General features: G+C 41.7%; 3 protein-coding genes across 7 annotated transcripts in view; 2 read left to right on the top strand and 1 right to left on the bottom strand.

Annotated features, from left to right (window-relative positions):
• Nucleotides 1-5,565, top strand: part of smarcd3b (SWI/SNF related BAF chromatin remodeling complex subunit D3b) — a 42,494-nt gene extending 36,929 nt beyond the window's left edge. For all 5 annotated transcript variants that reach the window (XM_069667575.1, XM_069667573.1, XM_069667574.1 and 2 more), the window contains 7 exons: nucleotides 243-344; nucleotides 647-808; nucleotides 987-1,084; nucleotides 1,570-1,705; nucleotides 2,043-2,165; nucleotides 2,894-2,995; nucleotides 3,108-5,565. In XM_069667575.1, the coding sequence (XP_069523676.1) occupies nucleotides 243-344; nucleotides 647-808; nucleotides 987-1,084; nucleotides 1,570-1,705; nucleotides 2,043-2,165; nucleotides 2,894-2,995; nucleotides 3,108-3,161 (777 nt within the window). In that variant the 3' untranslated portion in view covers nucleotides 3,162-5,565. The remainder of the gene's footprint in view (nucleotides 1-242; nucleotides 345-646; nucleotides 809-986; nucleotides 1,085-1,569; nucleotides 1,706-2,042; nucleotides 2,166-2,893; nucleotides 2,996-3,107) is intronic.
• A 2,218-nt stretch (nucleotides 5,566-7,783) lies between these two features.
• Nucleotides 7,784-13,481, bottom strand: chpf2 (chondroitin polymerizing factor 2). Its single transcript, XM_069667291.1, has 4 exons — nucleotides 12,107-13,481; nucleotides 10,964-11,528; nucleotides 9,991-10,173; nucleotides 7,784-9,652 (listed from the first exon to the last, which is right to left on the bottom strand). The coding sequence occupies exons 1-4, from the start codon at nucleotides 12,376-12,378 to the stop codon at nucleotides 8,378-8,380; spliced, it is 2,295 nt and encodes a 764-aa protein (XP_069523392.1). The 5' UTR covers nucleotides 12,379-13,481; the 3' UTR covers nucleotides 7,784-8,377.
• A 1,460-nt stretch (nucleotides 13,482-14,941) lies between these two features.
• On the top strand, nucleotides 14,942-21,156 carry abcf2b (ATP-binding cassette, sub-family F (GCN20), member 2b). The gene is made up of 15 exons (XM_069667498.1): nucleotides 14,942-15,015; nucleotides 15,860-16,007; nucleotides 16,544-16,756; nucleotides 17,030-17,212; nucleotides 17,421-17,592; nucleotides 17,874-17,969; nucleotides 18,050-18,152; nucleotides 18,332-18,427; nucleotides 18,769-18,888; nucleotides 19,480-19,569; nucleotides 19,659-19,769; nucleotides 19,852-19,914; nucleotides 20,035-20,163; nucleotides 20,256-20,459; nucleotides 20,566-21,156. The coding sequence occupies exons 2-15, from the start codon at nucleotides 15,872-15,874 to the stop codon at nucleotides 20,680-20,682; spliced, it is 1,833 nt and encodes a 610-aa protein (XP_069523599.1). The 5' UTR covers nucleotides 14,942-15,015; nucleotides 15,860-15,871; the 3' UTR covers nucleotides 20,683-21,156.
• Nucleotides 21,157-21,164: the final 8 nt, after the last annotated feature.

Below are 21,164 nucleotides of genomic sequence, written 5' to 3' on the forward strand. Positions count from 1 at the left end.
AGTCCGCCCACCTCAAACCAGTGAGAAAAATCTATATTTAAACAACCTCTCATAAAACTGTTCAAACTTTGGCAGAAAATAGTGTGTTTCTTGTTAAATCACAATAAAAGTTGATTGAGAAAAAAAAGGGTATTAATTCTGTTTATAAAGTGTGAAACAAACATAAACCGAAGTGTGAAATAAAAGTCTTAATATAGCGGCTCAGTTTGGAGCGTGTAGTAAATGTGTTAATTTTCTTTCAGTGGCACCGCACGCCCACCACCCAGGAGACGGACGGCTTCCAGGTGAAAAGGCCAGGAGACGTGAGCGTGCGCTGCACTCTGCTGCTGATGCTGGACTACCAGGTCAGGAGGGGGGCACACAGTCTCACTACAGCTCACAACTCTGTACCGAAATAGACTCTCTTCTGTGACTAATCTGTACCACGAAATCAGCGGTTGTAGCGACATCCCGCAGGCTTCACATCCCTGATAACACCAGTCTACAAAAACATTACAGAGTGCTTTTAAAGACTTCATTTCAAACCTGATAACCGTTTCCAAGCATAGAAATATGATAAGGAAGTGAGATGTGTTGGAGCTGATGTAAAGGCTCGGAGGTGGGTGGTTGTAAAAAGTGTTGTAATGCGATTATCTCGTCTCCGCAGCCTCCCCAGTTTAAGCTGGACCCTCGCCTGGCGCGCCTGCTCGGCATTCACACTCAGACTCGCTCCTGCATCATCCAGGCCCTCTGGCAGTATGTCAAGACCAACAAGCTGCAGGACTCCCATGACAAGGAGTACATCAACTGTGACAAGTACTTCCAACAGGTGCGGGGCTCTCTCTGTGCTGTAAATCACACTGCTGTTGCATGAATACTGATATCGGTGATGCTGAAACAACACGCAAATCATTAGTATTTGTTCTCTTTCAACCTTTGTTGTGCAATTAGCCTATAAAGTATTTTTATATCTTATAATATAGAGTATATTTTTACCTCCTCTACAGATCTTTGACTGCCCTCGGCTGAAGTTCTCTGAGATCCCTCAACGCCTCACAAACCTCCTCCTACCCCCCGACCCCATCGTCATCAACCACGTCATCAGGTAGATTCCTAAAATACTGGGTGTTAACCTTATTCAACTACAAAACTCTAATTCAGATTAAAAGAAGAGCTTTTATATAATATTTTGCATATGGTGCCTCGTGCTGGACATGAGGTTGCCATTTGTGTTGTCAGGTAAAAACAACGTTCCCTTTTTTCATCAGCATGGCCTCAAGAGTTGTGTCTTCAAGCTTTTTCCAATCACTTTAATGTCGTTTGTTTAATTTTCAATTAACTTTATGACTAAACATTAAAACAACAACTTTTAATTAAAAGATAAAAAGCAATCAAATCACTTAACCACTGCTGCACCACATGTGGTGGCAATTAGCCTCATTAACAATGTGGCAGCAGCCAAAACCTAATTAATGTTTTTTGTGGCTTCATAACACGAACCGACAAATTACTACGGGCTGTTTGTATTTAAAGTGCATAAGAAGTGTTTGCTGGATTCATAACTCAGTTTCTCACTCGTGTCTTTCTCAGCGTGGATCCCAACGACCAGAAGAAGACGGCCTGCTACGACATCGACGTGGAGGTGGAAGACCCCCTCAAGAGCCAGATGAGCAGCTTCCTCCTCTCCACCGCCAACCAGCAGGAAATCGCCTCGCTCGACAACAAGGTGACAACAACAATACCCTCTGGACTTATTATACTTCACCTTTGATGCTGTAAATCAAACTGATAAGTCAACTTCATATATCTAAAATTAGCTTTTTTTTATTGCTTTTAGCTTTAGCTCGCTTGCAGTGGATGTTAGACTGTCACAAACTCTGATATGAAGAACTTCTATCACAAAATTTTAACCAGTTAACATATAATTTGCTTGTGGATTTCTGTACAGTAGCATGCATATTGCAGAACTACCAGTATTAAAGTGTATAAGACCCCATTTTCATCTCTACATCATAACATGAGGGACTGTGTTTTTATCAACTGTCACTGTTTCTCTCTTTCAGATCCATGAGACCATCGAGTCCATCAACCAGCTGAAGATCCAGAGGGACTTCATGCTCAGCTTCTCCAGAGATCCCAAAGGCTACATCCAGGACTGGCTCAAATCCCAGAGCCGAGACCTTAAGGTTCCATAAAAACTATTTATACGCACGCATGCACGCACTCATGTCGCCGCCTTTATTAAACATCACGTTCTGCATGTTAGGGGTGGAAATATCATTAACGATGAAGACAGCTTACCTCTTTAGCACAGCATGAGAGAACAGTCATTCAGTTAGCAATATACAGTATAAGAAAGATACTAAAAGCCCTGCTAGTGCCCCCTAGTGGCTGTAATAGATTTTATAAGAGGGAATATTGACCTGACGATGACAAACAATGATTTAGGTTGGCCTTTGCATGGATTACTTGCCTCAAGATAAAGAGAAATGTGCAGAGATAAACAAAGAAGCAAAGGACAATGCTCAGTAAAATTATTTACACACGGATTTGAAGAAGTTTAAGATCATTGTCTTTAATTCTCCAGGGGTAGTGAGATTATGTCTGCCAGTAATTCTGCTGTTTCCACCTGTATCGAGGCTCAGCCGTTGTGTCATATACAAATTATGGGATTGCAGTTTGAAGCTTCCTCTGTTTATAAACAAATATTTACATTTTGTTTGAATAAAACAGTAAAATAGAAGAAATTACATAAAATAACACTTAATAAAGGAATTTAAAAAACTAGTTATAGTGGGAATTAGTTCAAAGGTAGTAGTACGGTGTTACAGTAATCATCCTGCACATTCAGCACACACATCATGGTTATTATTTAGTCCTTTCATTAATGACTTAACCGTCCCATGTGCTGTAGCTAATGACAGACGTGGTGGGCAACCCTGAGGAAGAGAGGAGGGCGGCGTTCTACCACGAGCCCTGGTCCCAGGAGGCCGTCAGCCGCTATTTCTACTGCAAGGTGAGGGGAAAAAAAGCTGTCTAATTATCTTCACCTGGAAAGAACCCTCCAGCTCTCCTGTAAGACACATTTAATCACGTTTTTTCTTCTTCTTCTTCTCGTTCATCCACAGATTCAGCAGAGGAGACAGGAGCTGGAACAGGCCTTAGCTGTCCGTAACACCTAAACAAAGGCCCCTCCTGAATATCTGAATTTGAGAGCGGCGTGTGTTTGCGCTTGGATGTGTGTAAGGCCCTCGTTGTCGTCTGGGGAATCCCTGTTTCCACATTCAAACATTCGTCTTTCAGATGTTTTCCACTGTTTTGAAATTAGAGAAGTGGCTTTTTCCTTGTGATCGCTGCCATGTGCACATTTGGAAGCCGGATCTGGATGCACATTTCGAGCGTCCACTGCATATTTGTTCCTTTTTTTTGCCCAAGACGTGATCATTAACCGCATGTTTTCAGCTGAGGCCGAGCCCCCCGGACCACAGGCATCCTCAGAACAAAAACTTCCTCTCCATCGCTCCTCTCTGCTTTGTAAATACGTCACAAGTACATGTCAAGATGAACTCTGAGCCGGCTGCTCACACACACACACACACACACACGCACCGCTGTGTTTTTAGAGACTACTGCACAAGCCGAACTTCAGATGATGAAACTCGACGTCAAGGTCGATCCTCACAGCGCTCTTGTCAAGCCTGCATATTTTATGTTTTTTGAATTCTTTTTATTTTTTTGCTGTGTGATTTATTATTAGTGTGATTTCATTAAAGTGTTTTCATAAGATTAATTACACCAGCAAAGTCCAGATTAAGTGGGACACATTTGTTTAAAGGGAAAGGTGTGGATTTCATTCATTTGGTTTAAGCCTCTAATGTGTCTCGCCAGTTAACATCTGTCTTACTGTAATTCAGTATTAGTTCAATTAACTGAAGTATTATAACATAAACAGCTCTGCGTCTGTTTGTGGTGTTTTAATGAAGGAGAAACAAAAATTGACGACAATAATAATAATAGCTTTTTCTTCCCTTAATCATATATCAATATGCCTATTGTACGTGTTGGAACTTGTCGACTCACTGCCTCTTCCGTGTGTAGTATTTTGCCAGCTAATGTCCTAAGGGTGTTACCAAAGGTTGCAACTAGAAGAAGAGAACATGATCACTGAAATGCAGAAGAAGCGGGCGAAAGTAATCCTCATCTGGGTTTAATCGGAAAGTGCAAAAATGTCTACATGTTTGTCTTTTTCTAGCGAATTGGGAATCACGCTTTTTGTAAACAAACCCTAAATCTGTTGTTGCATTGGAGACTTAAGCCCAGGTTTGGAGAAGTTTTGTCCATTTCTACTCTTTTTACGTTACACGAAGAAGAAAAAATTTTCTTTTCTAGAGATGTGAATGTAAATACGTTTTTCCTCTTAGGAGGGCCGACTGTACAGTATACGACAGACTATCTGTGTGTTCGTTTTTAGGGGGGTGGGAGGGTGTCATGGTGCCGTATGGGAGCTCCATGCGTTTTGCATTAGTAGGACAGGAATGTTAGTGTTCCTCTGTGTACTATCTTGGGTCGGGGTGGTTTATTTTAGGTCCATCCCGTCACTGTCGTGGGAGCTGGAACAAAGAAAGACTTTCAATCTCAGTAGCTGTAACACATGAAATAATCCGCACCCATCTCCTTTTACACTTTTTTAACGACTTGTATGTATATGTTGAAATGTCCGATGGAGGATTTTTGATTTCTCAGCGGTCAGTTTTTTCGGGTTTTCTTTGCACTGTGCTGTAATTCTCCGTCGGGACTCTCTTCGTTTCGAGTGGGTGATTCCCTCTTTATTATCCCAGCGTACACAAAAAGTGATTGGATGATTTCACGACGACCTATGCATGCTCCATGGACATCGATTTACACATCTGACGAGACTGCGTTTGTAAATATAAAAAGCCGGCATATTAGACTCTGTGATGAGCAAAATACTTGTTGAAATGCCTTCTGGAAACTTTTTTGCCAAAAATGATATGCCCTACCAGCAACTAACTGTAGGTGTGAATTTTCTTAACTGTGTTTTTTGTTACTAAGTTATATTAACTGCACTCATTAGAGGAGAAACAGTAGTAAAAGGTAGTATCTTTAGTCCTGTGTCTGACCTGGAGTGGTTCGTCTTTGTATGGCCCGGGCATTCACATCATTGTTGTCATACAGTCACTGATTCACTAGCACCCTCTTGTGGAGGAAACTAGAAGCTGCAACTCCTGGGTGACCTCAAGCTTTGAGCACCAGAATATCTGAGAAATGTAAACAGACTACTGTGTCTCCCGTTACTAAACCCTGACATATACTGTTGACATGTTTGTCCCACTCCCTGCATGTGTTTGTGAAGAGTGGGAGCCGCTCTTTCTCTCTGTTTACACTGTCGTCAGAGCGTCGCCAACAGGGAGACGGTGATAGTATTCATAATAGTGTACATCTGTTAAGAGCAGACTCTTTTGGTGGTTCGACTCTACAGGAAAAGAGAAAAAAAAAAAGGGAAAACAGCTGTGACACTGCGAGACAGCCTGGATGTAAATAAAGAAGCGCTTGCCAAAGTTTGTAAATGCCATGATATCTAAAGTGTCTTTTTTTCACCGTTATGACAACAACATGCTGATTTCTTTGTGCACACTATAGCAATACTCACATGTAACTACAAATGAGAGGAACTTGAACTTTGCTTGAATGTTTTAAGCTACGTTATACACAACTACAATTAAGGGAAGAATATTGTAGTTTTTACTCGACTACATTTATAACACAGCTTTGGTTTCTCTTTACCTACCCTTCCTGTCCAATGAGAACCATTAACATCCACATTTGGTGATTTTTAAATGATGTTTTTCAGATTAGGGAAAGAGGATAAAGTTTTTCTATATGGTTTAAAAAAAACAACAACTTCTGAAGCTAGTTTTTCTGAGCTCATGAAGAGTGGACTCTTTAGAGATGTGTGGTTCTTAAAGGAACAGTAATGGAACAAACATATAATCGTATAAAACATGATGCATCCCATTAGATTAAACTAAACTACCCAACTGTTTATATGCAGTTAATACCTCTAACATCGGGGCATTGGTTTAGCTCAGTTGGTAAAGCAGGCACCCCATATACAGAGGCTACAGTCCTCGACGCACTGATCACAGGCTCGACTCCCGGTCTGGGATCAATTGCTGCATGTCATCCCAAACTCCCTATCTCTCTTCAGCTATCCGATCAAATTAAGGCATAAAGCCTAAAAAATCTTCAAAATAAAAACATCAACTACGTAGTAAAATCCAGCGTGCACCTAAATGCAGCAGTAAAATGAGTCAGAAATGGTCAAATATAACAGTAAAACACTGACACAGACCGTTTGTCTGCACAATGGCTCCTTTTGCTTTTCATGCTTTAGGTAAATTTTGCTAAATAAAACGTCCACATATGGTTTTGAATGCAGGATTTTTACAGTTCATAAGTATTTCAGCAGTGTGGTAATAATACCCAAGGATCTGAATACTTTATCCATCACTGCATAATAGAAACTTCACTTCGAGCTCTGAAAGTGAATGATGTCATAATGATGTTTGTGCCTTGGTGCAAAATTTTACATATTAATGTGTCGTACTGGGACTCTTAAAGCTACACAAATGTTTTAGAGAGAAGATGTTAATGTGCTGCAAAACCTTAATCTACAAACTGCAGACTTGATCTTTCAATATGCTTCTGACATTACTCCACACGTAGAGAAAAGACAGAGTGAATCAAATTTGAGCTCAAAATAGGGATTAAAAATCTACTTCAGCAGTGCAAGAATATATTTTTTAATTTAAAGTGATGACTCAGCATGCGTATTTTTCAGGGATCAGTCATGACACATATTCAGTAAATGTCACTCGGATTAAAGCGAGAATCACTGCAGTCCACGACTTACATAAAGTTTCTTTTCTATAGCAAGTTTATACTATTATAATGTTGAATCTGAAAATGCAGCATCTATTTTTCCCAGCCCTGCTAAATTACTTTTCTCTAAAAGAACACTCTCATAATCTGCATCAGTAAAGTGTTGATTGATTGGTCTAACCTCCTCAGACGTGGCAAACAGGCGTTTTATTGTTCCCTGACCTCATCTCAAGAAGCAGGTGGAGGCCTTGCCACGGCATGCAGCAGTGCTGTAATGCCGACTGCCACCCTCGCTCAGAAAGAGCCTCTTTCACTCTGCTGCTCCACTATTCTCCCAAACCAACAGACCTCGCATGGAGAAGTTTTGTGGTTGGGGGGCCTTAAAGAGGAGGCTGTGTGAAGAAGGCCATTCAGCTCATTCAACCATCTTGCTGTGAAGGGTAACCAACCACGCCACGGCGGACCTTGGCTAGGTAGACACGACCCTCCCTCTGGGCACTGGGTTCACTTCTCTCCCTGAAGACACATGCGTACAGAGTACTGGCCAAAACCCAGGGAGGCCCGGGTCGGGGTGGAGAATTACTGACTTTATGTGAGGAGACGAGGCAGGGTAGGCTGGAACAAACTGTTCATTGCCTCAAGGCATTGCATAAAAGCTTTTGGGCAAACCAGGCAGACTACATGATGTATTATTCCAGATATGAGCACGCCATCACGACTCATTTTTCTGCCATATTTGCTTTCCTTCAGCTCTGCCAAGCAGATAACAGATACCTCCAGGAGTAACTGTTCAAGCATGCTGCACACAGATCCTGTACACAGTTGTGTTTTTGTCTAATGAGACAGAAACAAATATTTTTACACACTCTGAAAATAAGGAATGAAGAAACAACTCAGAGCAGAGCGGAAATATCACTTTTTAATACCTTTAAAAAGAAAAAAACATCTTAAAAAAAAAAGGCAGCCAGCGGCTTCAGCTTGTTCCAGTACTATTTGAAATGTGTTCATTAAACAAGACTTACAGCTTCACTTTTTTCAAAAAAACAATGAACCCTTTGTTCCTTAATTAAAGCAAGACATAACCTCCGACTTAAAAAAAAAAATGGGAGTATAAATACTGTTGCTCGGCTCCTGTAGAATACATCAGTGGCAGGAATACAAGTAGTTCATGTTCAGCGAGTTGTGCAAGAAAACAACTCTCTGACTCATAATGTGTCGAGACATGACAGGATCCAAGTTATAGACCGATGAGTCAGAGGTACTCGTATGCTTCTGCTCAAATATTTGGGCTGGAGGATACAACTAGGCTTCAGCACGTTTGGTCTGTTGACGTGTCCATGAGCAACACGTGCTGTCCATTAACTCATCCTGAACTTTTGTCTGCCAAATATAAGTTTATGGATCAGTTCCATAATAAAGATTCACATTTTTCTGAGTGAGTTTTTAGTCCAGGCAGTAGGTTTGTGGCCACAACACACTGAAGAAGTCCAGGCCTTTAGGTGCTGTTTGCCTGCTCTTGTTCAAAAAGAGCCATTGCGAGATGTGAGCGTGACCCCAGACCCTCCAGGTTGCTGAGGACACAGCGGTGGTAGATATCCTCACTGAACCGCGGGTTGCATGCTCGCCGTACGTATTTCTGGATCAGCGCCGGCTCCACGGCTCTGAACACATGCAACCCAGAGTAACGGACAAATATATCGTAGACGTCCATGCTTTCCAGCAGCTCCTCATTGTCCAAGATGTCGGCTGCCATCTTGGTTCGTGCGGTCATGTAGTCAGCATTGTAAAAGCAAGCCTCGTCAAAGACGTGGCGGTCAAAGTGGCCGTCTCGCAGTGACTCGGAGGCGAAGGAGGAAGAGGCAGCAGAGGGCTGCTGGTCGCGGTAGACGACAGCAGGACTGTACTCTTGGAAGTGGATAGGGAAGAAGACCTGCCAGTTGCTGATGGCGTTCATTCTGCAGCGATTCAGGAAGTCAGCATTGACCTCGGTCCACACACTGGCCAAGAAAAACAGAGTATCCACTGGATGTTTCTTAGAAATAATGTCCATGAGCTTGACCTGTGATGGCACCTCCGTTTTCACGCTGATCCAGGGGATCTTTACATCTCCGTAGCGCTTCTCCACCTCCCCAATCATGGCCTTGATGCCGGCAAACACATCAGTCTGGCTGACTCGCTGGGCATCAAAGGGATCGTATATGAACAGGAACGTAAGTAAAACATTGTCATGGGTGTCCAAAGTGTTCATTACATACATGTCGAGAAAGTTCCCAACAAAGTCCTGATCCTGGGCAGTGACAGGTAGGATGACCTGCACACGTGTCGCCTCTGTTACGTAAGGCATTGGAATGATCTCAACAGCGCTCAAGGGTCGCAACAAGTTGACACGTTTGCCAATGACTTGACTGTGGCCTTTTTGGGTATAAGCCTCAAGCGCAAGGTCCAGCACATACTCCATACCACGCGTGGGATCAAAACGCCGGTAACCGTTGAGTAGACGGCGCTTGCGGAAGCGTAACTGGGGCTGATAGCGTTCGTTTAGACGCTCCACGGCGATCTCTAAAACTGCGTTAACATCCGCACGGTCAGCCCCTCTCATCTCACACTTGGGGGCGCTGTCGACGCACGAGTAAATATGCTCTTCAGTAAAGTATTCCCAGTTAATGACCTCGAAACGGGTTCTTGGCTTGAAGGGAGGGTTGATCCCGATAGGCCACGTGACTCCGGCCTTGCCTTCTGGTGTGAGGTCACTCAGGTTGTTGATCTGCATCTGATGAGTACACACAAAAATTAGTTAAAATCAAACCTGACATTTTTTACCACTCTGTGATATAGGGTATATTCAAGTGAAGTAAAAAAGCTTCTTAGAAAGAAGACACTGGAAAGTTTCACTTCACGCCCCAGCAAAACATCTGATCCCCGTCTTGGCTTTGTGAAATGTTTAATTATTGTATTTGTCAGGAATTTCTGGCTTGGCTGAAAACGTAGGTGTGGTAGAGAAAATGACAGTATACTTTTCACATACAACTTACTCATCACCAATGCAGCCAACTGATGCAGATAATAGTTGTTTACAGTAGAGAGAAAGCAGTGTAAAGTGGCACAAACCTGCAGCTGTTGAATCTGCAGGTATGTCTGCTCCAGCTCTATCTTGCTGAAGCGTTTGTGCAGGCGGTACATCAGATTGGGTTCTGATACAGGATGAACCGTGAAGGCATTTTTAAACTGTACGCTATCTTCACGCTCTGGATCAGCGTTTTTCCCAAGCTCAAAGTAACGATAGGTCATCTCCTGTACAAGAGAAATATTGTTAGTATGTTTTCTACTAATAAAACTGTATCAAATGCAGAGGTGGCAAAAGTACACAGATTCTTTAATCAAGTAGAAGTACAGATAATTGTGTTAACAAATAGTCTCTCAAAATTAGAGGTACCCACTTCTTTACTGAAGTAAAGGTGAAATGTACTCACAGTATAAGAGTAAAAAGAAGGCCATTTCAACTGGCTCTTTCTGGGCAAAGCTAAATAAACCTCACGTCATATTTTATAGACTTTAAAAATTAAATAATTCTAACTTCAAATAAAGTTCAAAAGCAATACACTTAAAATAATGAAAATAACTTTGCTCAAATGTGCAGATAGGTTCGAAGGGGGATTTCTTGCAGCTCTGAATCATTGCCGTTGTTGACAACGTTGGCTCCTTCACTGTCAGTGAAGTTCACCATCGGTCACGGACATCACACTCACTAGACACCTCTTCTCTACAATCAAGTTCCCTCTCATGTTTTATTTGTATTCATTCATCATTAAAGTTGTTTACATGTGAAATATCCAATGCTTGATATACGCCAATGAATACGCTTTTCTCTGAGTAAGTGTACCATGCGTTTAGGTTTAAATCTGTTTCAATGTTGGATAGGCGGCATGCAATGATACAAAAAAGCAATAATTCCCCTCAAAGGATTTAAAGTTAAAGTAACAAGCCTGAGATATCTGAAACATCTAAGTGAGTACAGTAACAGAGAATTTGAACTTCTTTACTTTCTACGTCTGATTAAATCAGCATTCAATGTTTTTCTTACCTGGTGCACCTCCACACAACTGAGACCAAGGTAGTCAATAATGCAGCGACCCAGCCACTCATCAGGTCTCACACTGAGGATGTCATTACGGCAGGTGTCGAGATGCGGCTGCAGACGGGCCAGCAGACTGCGAGACAGCAGATACCCATAGCCCCCGTGGCAGTAGCGTGCCTTCTCCTCCCCACCAATAAACTCCTCCGCTCTGCCCATATACAGATCCTGTCCGGCACTGAGGTGACCCACCAGCTCGGAAAGACGATCCGCTTGCATGTAAGTGTCATCCTGGGCTAACAGGAACCAGTCATAGTCCGAGCCATAGTGCTGATGGAGGTGGCGCACAGTTTCGTACATCAGCCACACTGGACGGTCATCACCGTGGGCAACAACTGTCATGCCATGAGGCACCTTGGGGCTGCGCAGGCCTGTGAAGAAAAAGGTGCGGTGGAAGCGGTGGGCAACTGTGCGATTCACCGCCACGGCTAGTGTGTTGAGGGTGGCCCGAGAGGTCAGAACACCCACCAGTAGATGCTCTCTGATGCCCAATTCAGTGTGAATATAACGAGTTCTGTAGTGGACAGGCAAAGCAAAGGAATAGAACAAGATGATTAAAAGATTATCAAAACACCAACAGAATAAAGGCGATAACTTAAAAGAACAGTCAACTTGTTTTTGTTCAAATAAATAGCAATTTCAACAAGGTCTTTTCCATAAACAAAACTATATAAAAACTATTGAGCAGAAAAACTGATAAAAGATTTTTCCAGCAAAATTTCCACTACAGCATTTGAAATAAGACATGAAAAGGAGGTTGAATCTGTGGATCAAGAGGTCTGCTTTCCTACATTTGAGCCACTGCCTATCTGTACACAGAGATTTGACTCATGTAATCTCTAATCTAAAGGCAAACTATGCTTTAAATCCTGCTGTGCATTTAGATTATTGCAGGTAAGACTTACCAGTAAATCTAAGCCTCTTAAACAGAGAATCAACAATAGCAAATCCCGTAAATTACAATGTAATGTGACATGGTGCTTCTCTAACAAATCTGACTTAAAATTTGTTTCATATAAAGTGTAAGTCAATGTATATGTCAATTCTCGCAGAAAGCCCATATTATGTTGAATAAATGGCTTCCACACTCACCTGAGCACCTTCTTGTGCGGCTTATTTGGGTCCTTGTGATAGGGTACGATACGTGGCTGGAAGTCTTCATCTGCAGCTCCATCCCTTAAGTCCCTCTGGGCATCTCCTCTGCCCAGGAAAAGCCTCCCGTTGCCAAGTTCATCTCCACAGGAGTCGTCGGTATCCCCTTGTGTCCAGGACACCATCAAAAGGCTCAGACTACATCCCAGAGACAGCCCGAGGATGAGGGGTAAAGCAGGCCTGAACACGGCCAAAAAGGAGGAAAGACGCATATCTGGCAGTTATGAGCTTCACTTGATAAAAATGTTCAGTACATAACAGAACATTTGGGATGTGCCAGCTCTCCTGCTCCAGCTCAACACAAAAAATTAGTGTAAGGTTGAGAAATTATGGTCGGTTGATCCTGGGAACTTTTGTATGTTTTTGACCTTAGATAAAGCTATGTTTAACCTCACCTAACTTCTGGAGAGGAGCTATGCCAAAAGACTATTTAAACCCTGTTGGTGCTCTGTTCGATGAGCAAAGAGTTCAGTACACCCAATTGTAGGTCGACTTGTGGTCTGTGTGTGTCCTGCATCTCATCTCTCGGTCAAGAAATCTTTCCTATCAATGAGGAAACTGATCCGCAGAAAATTGCCTCAAATGTCACATGTTTCTTTCCACAGTCTTAACTGGTGAGGTAGTCTTTAAAGTTTCAAATCCATCTACTGAGCAAATATTAGATGGAAGAAATGCAGGTTAATCTTTAACTTCATAGTTGAAGGTTCTCAAATTCTAAAGCTAACGGGAATAACACTAGTTAGTTCTTTGTAGGCAGAAATTAAAAACAGCTTGAAACCATGAACGTATATTACGGCTTAACTGCTATCTAAAAACCGACGCAGGTTGTTTAAGTCACTCTCATGTTCACTATCAAACCTTACTTTCGGTATTCATTCCATTTTGAGTTAATGTTATGTTAATTAGCCTAACTTATTTTGGCTAACGCTAACAGCCATTTCTGACGTCTGCTAACTAATTCAGCAACACGCTAAAGGTCACCAGGTAAACGTTACCGTTTGGGTTTACGTTGAACTAGTCTTGGGTAATTTTAGAAACAAAAAACTAAGCAAACGGACTCAGAAGTTTTGATGACCGTTACGGAAATTACAATCTCAACAGCAACGTTATCAGTCGGAGAAAAAAAAACATCAAAGAGCAAGCTAGCAAGCTAGCGTCGCGTCCGTTGTTTTAGTGCATATATGTTGCTCCTCGATCCATCTCCACAAGCTCTGACTCGAATGCATAGATCCCATTTATCATCGTTGGTATAGGTAAAAAGCCGTCAAGCATAGCCGTGCATATGTCGTCCATTTTCTCCAGTTTCTTGACTTCCTCAAAAATAGAGTGCCACACACACAGACTAGAAATAACGTCCCCCTCTCACGTAGTCTGTACCCTCCTCATCACTGCTGCAGCATCACCTCCGGCTGACTCAACGGACCCGTGAATCTGCGGTTTCTTAGATTCTATCTCTATATCTTGCTGTGGAAACGGTGAATGCCATATAAACATCTATACAAAAATATATATTTGGGTGTAACAAACCATTATACTGCTGTTAGAATTAATTATTTGTGTGTAATAAACCTTACCTTTTACGTACGTTTTATATAATTAGAATTAGGGTGTAATGCACCTTTTAAATGTTTTATATAATTAGAATTTGGGTGGAATAGACCTTTAAACTATTTATAGAATTAGTATTTTGGTGTAATTAAACTTAAAACCTCTTAAAATTTAGTATTTTGGTGTAATAAATCTTGAAAACTGTTGTTAGAAATAACAATTTTAATATAATAGACCTTAAATGCTTAGAATTTGTATTTGGGTGTAATGAAGCTATAAAGTTGTATGACCAAAAAGTGGTATTTCAGTAGAACCCTACCTTAGTTGCTGTTTTACATTCGTCCAATAGGTGGCTCTGTCGCAAAAACACAAGGGTCCTGGATATGTGGTCCCAGGGGGCTCTGCAGACACATACTATTGCAATCTGCCATAAGCATAAAATCAGAACATGTTTATATTAACGGTTAGTTCAGGCATGTGTCAAGATGTTAAGGTTTTATTATTATTGTAAAGAAGATACATATAGAAACATATAAATATGGTTACAACTCAACCATTTTATTGTTAGCTTTGATTAATTTAGCTGCTGTCTACTTAGTCCAAGCCAATAATTACACGATTTTACAGTGTAATTATTGTGTTACAATAATTACAGTGTTACAGATTAAATCTGCTATTAATTAAGCAGTAATGGAACATTTTACCCTGCATTTACGTGCTGTCGGAATAATCGGACAATTAGTTTCCAATTTTGAAAGTTCACTTGAAGACCTTCTAAAGACGTAACAACATCTCGAAATTGGAGGGATGTTGGAACTCAACTAGCCGAGTTCACAGACTTGACGACATATTACGCAGAATAATGACAGAAACGTTGCCTTTGTGGTCAAACATTTTGAATAATTTACGTATTTCCGATCAATTTGGCACATTTTTAAATGTATAAAACGTATTCTAACAATTGGTTGCTGTTCACGTAGAGTGATATAGAGAATTGTGACAAATAAAACAAAAAAACATTTTATTTGTAGCGTCCACGTTGTATCCATATGACGACTTAAAGCTCGTGAACACAACAGAGTCGGAAGAACAACATCTAAAGCCAGGAAATTGGACCGTCCTAGGAGCACATGAATGCATCAATGCTGCAGTCCCACGAGAAGGGGAGGGTACATTTATTCTCACCGCCCTTTTTGACCATATATGGTCAGTCTGGCGGTTTGGTGAGCGGCTACATCCACCCGGCGAAAAGTGGACACGAGACGTCGGTGTGCTCCTGAAACCAATAATACGCTATCAAGGTAAGAGCGACATTTACAGTGTTTGACAGCTGTGGCACTAATGGACAACCAAGACAGAGTTCTGTTAAAGTAAATTTAGGCCTGAAAAACACTCACTAACGGTCAAATCAGCCGCTTTTAGACGTTGTCAAACCAAGTTGGGCCTTGCGTTAAGTTAGCATTAGCTTAGCGGCATAGGCCTGTCAGTCGTAATTAGTTAGCTTCCGTTGTTAGCTTAGCTTGACAGCGCTCGCAGTCAACGGCAACTTTATCATAATTGATATGATGTTCTTACTATAGTTGACCCTGTGTCTTAATTGGGTGACGCAACTGTTCTTCAGGTAATTCACTGTTAAGTGACAAATTTGCCGTTAGTATGAGCGGCATCCGCTACTGTTAGCATCATCTGAGCTAACAGGCTTTCTGGTGTTGAGCCCAACGTGCAAGCAGGTGGGACTGGGAAAAACCAAATTGCGGTTCTTGGTTAGCATTACCATAGTCATCACCGCTCTTCAGGCCGACCCGTTGACCATGTTAGGCCTTCATCTATAAACGTGAGTCCTTATTCCAAGCCAGCTGTACCTTGAAGTTACACTCTGAGTTCAGCTACCGGCTTATTTTGACCCAGCGTAATCGGCTCCTAACGCCCTAGTCTACAAGCCATTACATTAGCCGCTATACCAAAATTCATACTTTAATCATGTTTAACTGGTAAAACGAAGGCCATCCAAAGTGATGTGAAGTCATGTACCAAATGAGAATGTTGGTTTGGTGATATCTTTCCTGACATGGTATAACATGGAGTCTTACAAAATATGATTGTTCATCTATTGTTTGTTTGGTTTTATTCCTGCTTTTTAAATAGCCTTGAACAACCATGCCATCCGATTTAGCTAAGAAGAAGGCAGCTAAGAAGAAGGAGGCTGCTAAAGCTCGTCAGCGTACCAAGAAAACTGACGATGTTGAGGATGGTGAACAACCAGAGACCCAGCTTAATGGAGCAGAAAGCAATGGTAAGAGGCGGACTGATGTTTGTCTTAATTTTATAAACTTGGTTGTGATTTACTAGGCCTGTGTGATAGGGGGGGGATCGCAGGGTCAATCACGATATGATACATGGCAGCGATTCTGCGATGATTGATATATTGCAAGACAATCATATAATGGTACATCACAATTTCTGATTAATTGAAGAATACAAAATGCCCATAAAAAGGTGAAGCGCAGAATGAATGTATTATACGCTGCAATTGAGTGTCAGTTTCACAGATTTTGACACAAATTGAGATTTTAAAAATTGATGCGTTGACTAAAATTGGCAAGGACATCTGTTTAAAGTGCAGAATAATTTTAAATTAAAATATCTATCTGGCACCAGCAATACTATAATTGTATCACATTGCGATATCAATATTTTGTCCCACCCCTACTGTAGCTCTCATAGCTCTTATACAAATGATTAGTTTATTTAACTTGTCACTATACTACACTTGAACATGCCATTCTTGAAATTAGAGAAAAGTAGTCAACAGGATTTTTCTTCTTTCAGGTATTGCCAGTTTGACAAAAGAGCTCGATGAATTTGAACTGGCGAAGACCGAGGCACGTGCAGTGACCGGTGTTCTGGCATCACACCCCAACAGCACTGATGTCCACATTAGCAGTCTGTCGCTCACCTTCCATGGCCAAGAGCTTCTAGCAGACACCAGCCTGGAGCTCAACTCAGGCAGACGCTATGGGCTCATTGGCCTCAACGGCACAGGTAAAACATTTCTCCTGGCACATAAGTAGTCAGTGGCTTGTACATCTAGTATCTAAACAACTTTTCCTTTGTGCAACTTGGGAACTTGGACATCCTAAAAGCTTACCTACAGACTATGTACACTATTAATTTCCTTTAAAACCAATTTCAAAACATTGAAACATTATTTACTCATTCCCAGCATGTACCCAGAGTAGAGCTTAGATGAATGTTATAGACTTTAACAAACAAAACAGCAAAGAAATAATTTTCATATCTACTTCCATCTGCCAGGAAAATCCATGCTGTTGTCTGCCATCGGTCATCGTGAAATTCCCATTCCGGAGCACATCGACATTTACCACTTGACCCGTGAGATGGCCCCCAGCGAGAAAACATCTCTGCAGTGCGTCATGGAGGTGGATGAACAGAGAATTATGCTGGAGAAGGAGGCAGAGCGACTTGCCGCAGAGGACTGTGAGTAACATGAGATGTACCATTGAATAACTGAAGTGGAGAATCTTATTCTTGGAGACAAAACAGTTGATAGACAACAAGTATAATGCTAAATTAAACCCCCTAGTTTTGAGTGTAGCTGACTTGTCAACAGCCTTGCAGTAAAGACAAGAAAATGTCTCTCGCATAGTTGAAGTAAATGCCTTTTCTCTAATCTTCTTCTGCATAGCTGAGTGTGAGAAGCTCATGGAGCTGTATGAGCGTCTGGAGGAGCTGGATGCAGACAAGGCAGAGGTGCGAGCCTCTCGGATACTCCACGGTTTGGGTTTCACCGCTGCTATGCAGCAAAAGAAACTGAAGGACTTCAGTGGAGGATGGAGGATGCGCGTTGCTCTGGCCAGGTAAGGACAAAGTGCTCAATCTCTAATTTGCTTTGTTCGATTTGTAAAATAATGCTTTCAAATACAGCTACTATGAAGATTGTACACATGCATAACAGTCAACACCCATGGGAGAGTGGTTTACATCTGGAAAATTTCCTTAACTATAATGTAAAACTGATCATCAGTTTCAGAAAAGCAGGATGTGAGGGTATGAAAATATCAGGGTTGTTCACATGTACAGAAAAGTCTCAGTCGTTATATGTAAATAACAATTTTGTGCTTTTCCTATATTTGTCCAGAGCCCTGTTCATCAAGCCCTTCATGCTGTTGCTGGATGAGCCCACCAACCACTTGGATCTTGATGCTTGTGTGTGGCTGGAGGAGGAGCTCAAGTCGTAAGTTGACACCCCCCTTTTGTCACTTAAATGAAACCAATCAATTGACATGTTTTGCTAATCCTGCTTGTCATTGTCAGGTTCAAGCGAATCCTCGTGCTCATCTCACACTCTCAAGACTTCCTCAACGGCGTGTGCACCAACATCATCCATCTGCATCAGAGAAAACTGAAATACTACACGGTGAGAACACTTGGCTAAAACCCCTGCAGGTTCCTTAAAAGCAAAGCATCCCTCAAAATGGCCTCTGCTATATGTAATCTCTCAACGCTAAATAAGGAAACTAGGGGAGGGCTGTTCCTTATTATGTGTCTGTATGCCACCCTGTTGGATGACTGTGCAAATCTATTTTTGCTATTCAGGGTAACTACGACCAGTATGTGAAGACTAGAGAAGAGCTGGAAGAGAACCAGATGAAGCGCTTCAACTGGGAACAGGACCAGATAGCACACATGAAGGTAAATGAGAGACACCATGTGGTGAAATGTGGTCACTGCACACGCCGGATATTTCAGAGGAGGCCTCTTTTCAAAGAAGTCTGTCTAGGAGTCTGTGAAAAACATCTCGGGGCAATAAGTCATGTCTTATTATAAAGGGGTCTGCTGTACAGATTGTTCAGCACTTTAAGGCAAATGTAAGCAATTTTTAAATAAAGGTTCACTCAAGAATTACCTGGGGGAAATAAAAGTAATTCAGTATTCAAAGGCTTTTGTTTTAAACACGTTTTAATTATTGTGAGTGTCACTTACCAGATGAACTCCTTTTCTCATGGTCATTTTTACATCCTTCTCTCCTCTAGAATTACATAGCCAGGTTTGGTCACGGCTCTGCAAAGCTTGCACGACAGGCACAGAGCAAAGAGAAGACGCTGCAGAAGATGGTGGCATCGGGCTTGACTGAAAAAGTTGTGAATGACAAGGTACTGTAATGTTGTGGGTAACTTACTTTAAATAGTGGCTGCACAGTTTGGCACTTTCCTGACATTTAACCATAGACTATAAGAGAAGTGGACTTCACCCCCTCCCTGGTTTTAAAAGTGAAGCAGTTACTAAAGTGGGCAACACCCCCGGCTGAAAAATAAGCCCAGTTTTATGGAAACAGATTTGAAAATTACCCCACTTCTCGTTACATTAATTGTCCCAGTTGCTTGTTTTAAGTCTTCTTCAATTCATTTTGTAAGTTATGGGGCTGTTCACAGTGTAATGAACAAAACAGCAGGCTCTGTTGTAGGGTTGGCTACCCATGATTGACAAGTTGTAGTGACCTTTTTACCAGGTACAGGCTTAGAAATATTTATCCACCCTTTTGTCTAAATGTGGTCATTTCTGGCTGCAAAAATACCAAGATGATAATTTTAGGGTTAATACGGTAATCATCAAACCCATTAGTGATGTGAAGGTGGCTACATCCACTTATCTACAGTCCATGCATTTGACCCAAAGAGAAATTTCAGAAATCGTGGCTGCTTAATACTAATGTGATTTACTTATACCTTCTTTGTCTCCCACAGACTCTGTCATTTTATTTTCCTCCCTGTGGGAAGATTCCTCCTCCTGTTATCATGGTTCAGAATGTGAGCTTCAAGTACAGTGACAACACAGTGAGTATAGTTAATATTACAGCATGGACGGCTTTATTTGCTCTAATGAAGATGCATTTCTCAGTGTCATCTGTTCATGTGTTTTATAGCCGCACATATACAAAGACCTGGAGTTTGGTATCGACTTGGATACACGAGTCGCTCTGGTGGGGCCCAATGGAGCAGGGAAGTCCACGCTGCTGAAGCTGCTGATGGGAGAGGTAGGTACAGTATATTTCCACATTATTCCACAACAACCAGCAGTCATCTTCAGATTATTAAAGTTCTTCGCTTTCTTCGTAGCTCCTACCTACCGACGGCATGATCCGCAAACATTCTCACGTCAAGATTGGCAGATACCACCAGGTAAAGCGCTGAGCCTGAGGACAGCATCTCTATACAAGTGCATGTATTAAGAGTTCTATTAAAAGAAGTATAATTACTAAGAAATTAATTGACTCCTGTGTATCTGCTCATGTTAAATAGCATCTGACAGAACAACTGGAGCTGGACCTGTCTCCTCTGGAGTACATGATGAAGTGTTTCCCTGAGATCAAAGAAAAAGAGGAGATGAGGAAGATCATCGGTCGCTACGGGCTGACGGGAAAACAGCAGGTAGGAATGAGGTCCTGCCTTCTAATGATGCAGAAAGGGGAAACACTACATTTTTCAACTGTCTTTAAATTTACATCTTAAACCTCTTCCAGGTCAGCCCGATCAGGAACTTGTCAGATGGTCAGAAGTGCCGGGTGTGTTTTGCCTGGCTGGCCTGGCAGAACCCTCACATGTTGTTCCTTGACGAGCCCACCAATCACTTGGATATCGAGACCATCGACGCATTGGCAGACGCCGTCAACGAGTTTGACGGTGGCATGATGCTAGTTAGCCACGACTTCAGGCTAATTCAACAGGTATATATTCAACATTCTATTAACAGTGTGTAGGACATGACATCGGTAACATCAGGATTTTACTCATTCAGTTGTAGCACTATTATAATGTTGTCTTCTTCTCCAGGTGGCTCAGGAGATCTGGGTGTGTGAAAGTCAAACCATCACCAAGTGGAATAGGGACATCCTGGCATACAAGGAGCACTTGAAATCAAAGATCGAAAAGCAAGCGCATGACATCTAAAGTAACATGATCACACTCTGAGCCACTCCTTTATCTTGCATCATGGATTTGTCCTGCAGGATTTGCGTTGCAGGAAATTTCCCGAAGTAGAACTGAAACAATCTCTTATGCATCTTATTGGACTCGTCTCTTGTACATGTTGTACTGTATTTCCATCTCGGTTTGACAGTGCCGCACCGTGCTGAACCCGACCCAGACCCCACCCTCTCCCTTCACCTCAGGCTGCACTCTGATTGGCTGATTCACCTGAAGCATCTCAGTGCATTTTGGAATGCATTCCATTGTGCTGTCTTCATAGAAAAGTTTTATTTTTCCAAATGTTCTGTTTTATCCCAACATGTATGCAGCAGCTTTTAGGTCATATTTTATGATATTTAAAAGTTGACTTTATTTCCTGTGTAAAAGAGCGGTTCTGCCTTATTTAACAATGTAATGCAATAAAGGTTTGTCTGAATAAACAGAACATAAAAACAGCATGGGTA

The sequence above is a fragment of the Semicossyphus pulcher genome, unplaced genomic scaffold (assembly GCF_022749685.1).
Source record: "Semicossyphus pulcher isolate SPU_LCO1_2020_fin unplaced genomic scaffold, fSemPul1.0.p SCAF_18, whole genome shotgun sequence".
Taxonomy (NCBI): Eukaryota; Metazoa; Chordata; class Actinopteri; order Labriformes; family Labridae; genus Semicossyphus; species Semicossyphus pulcher.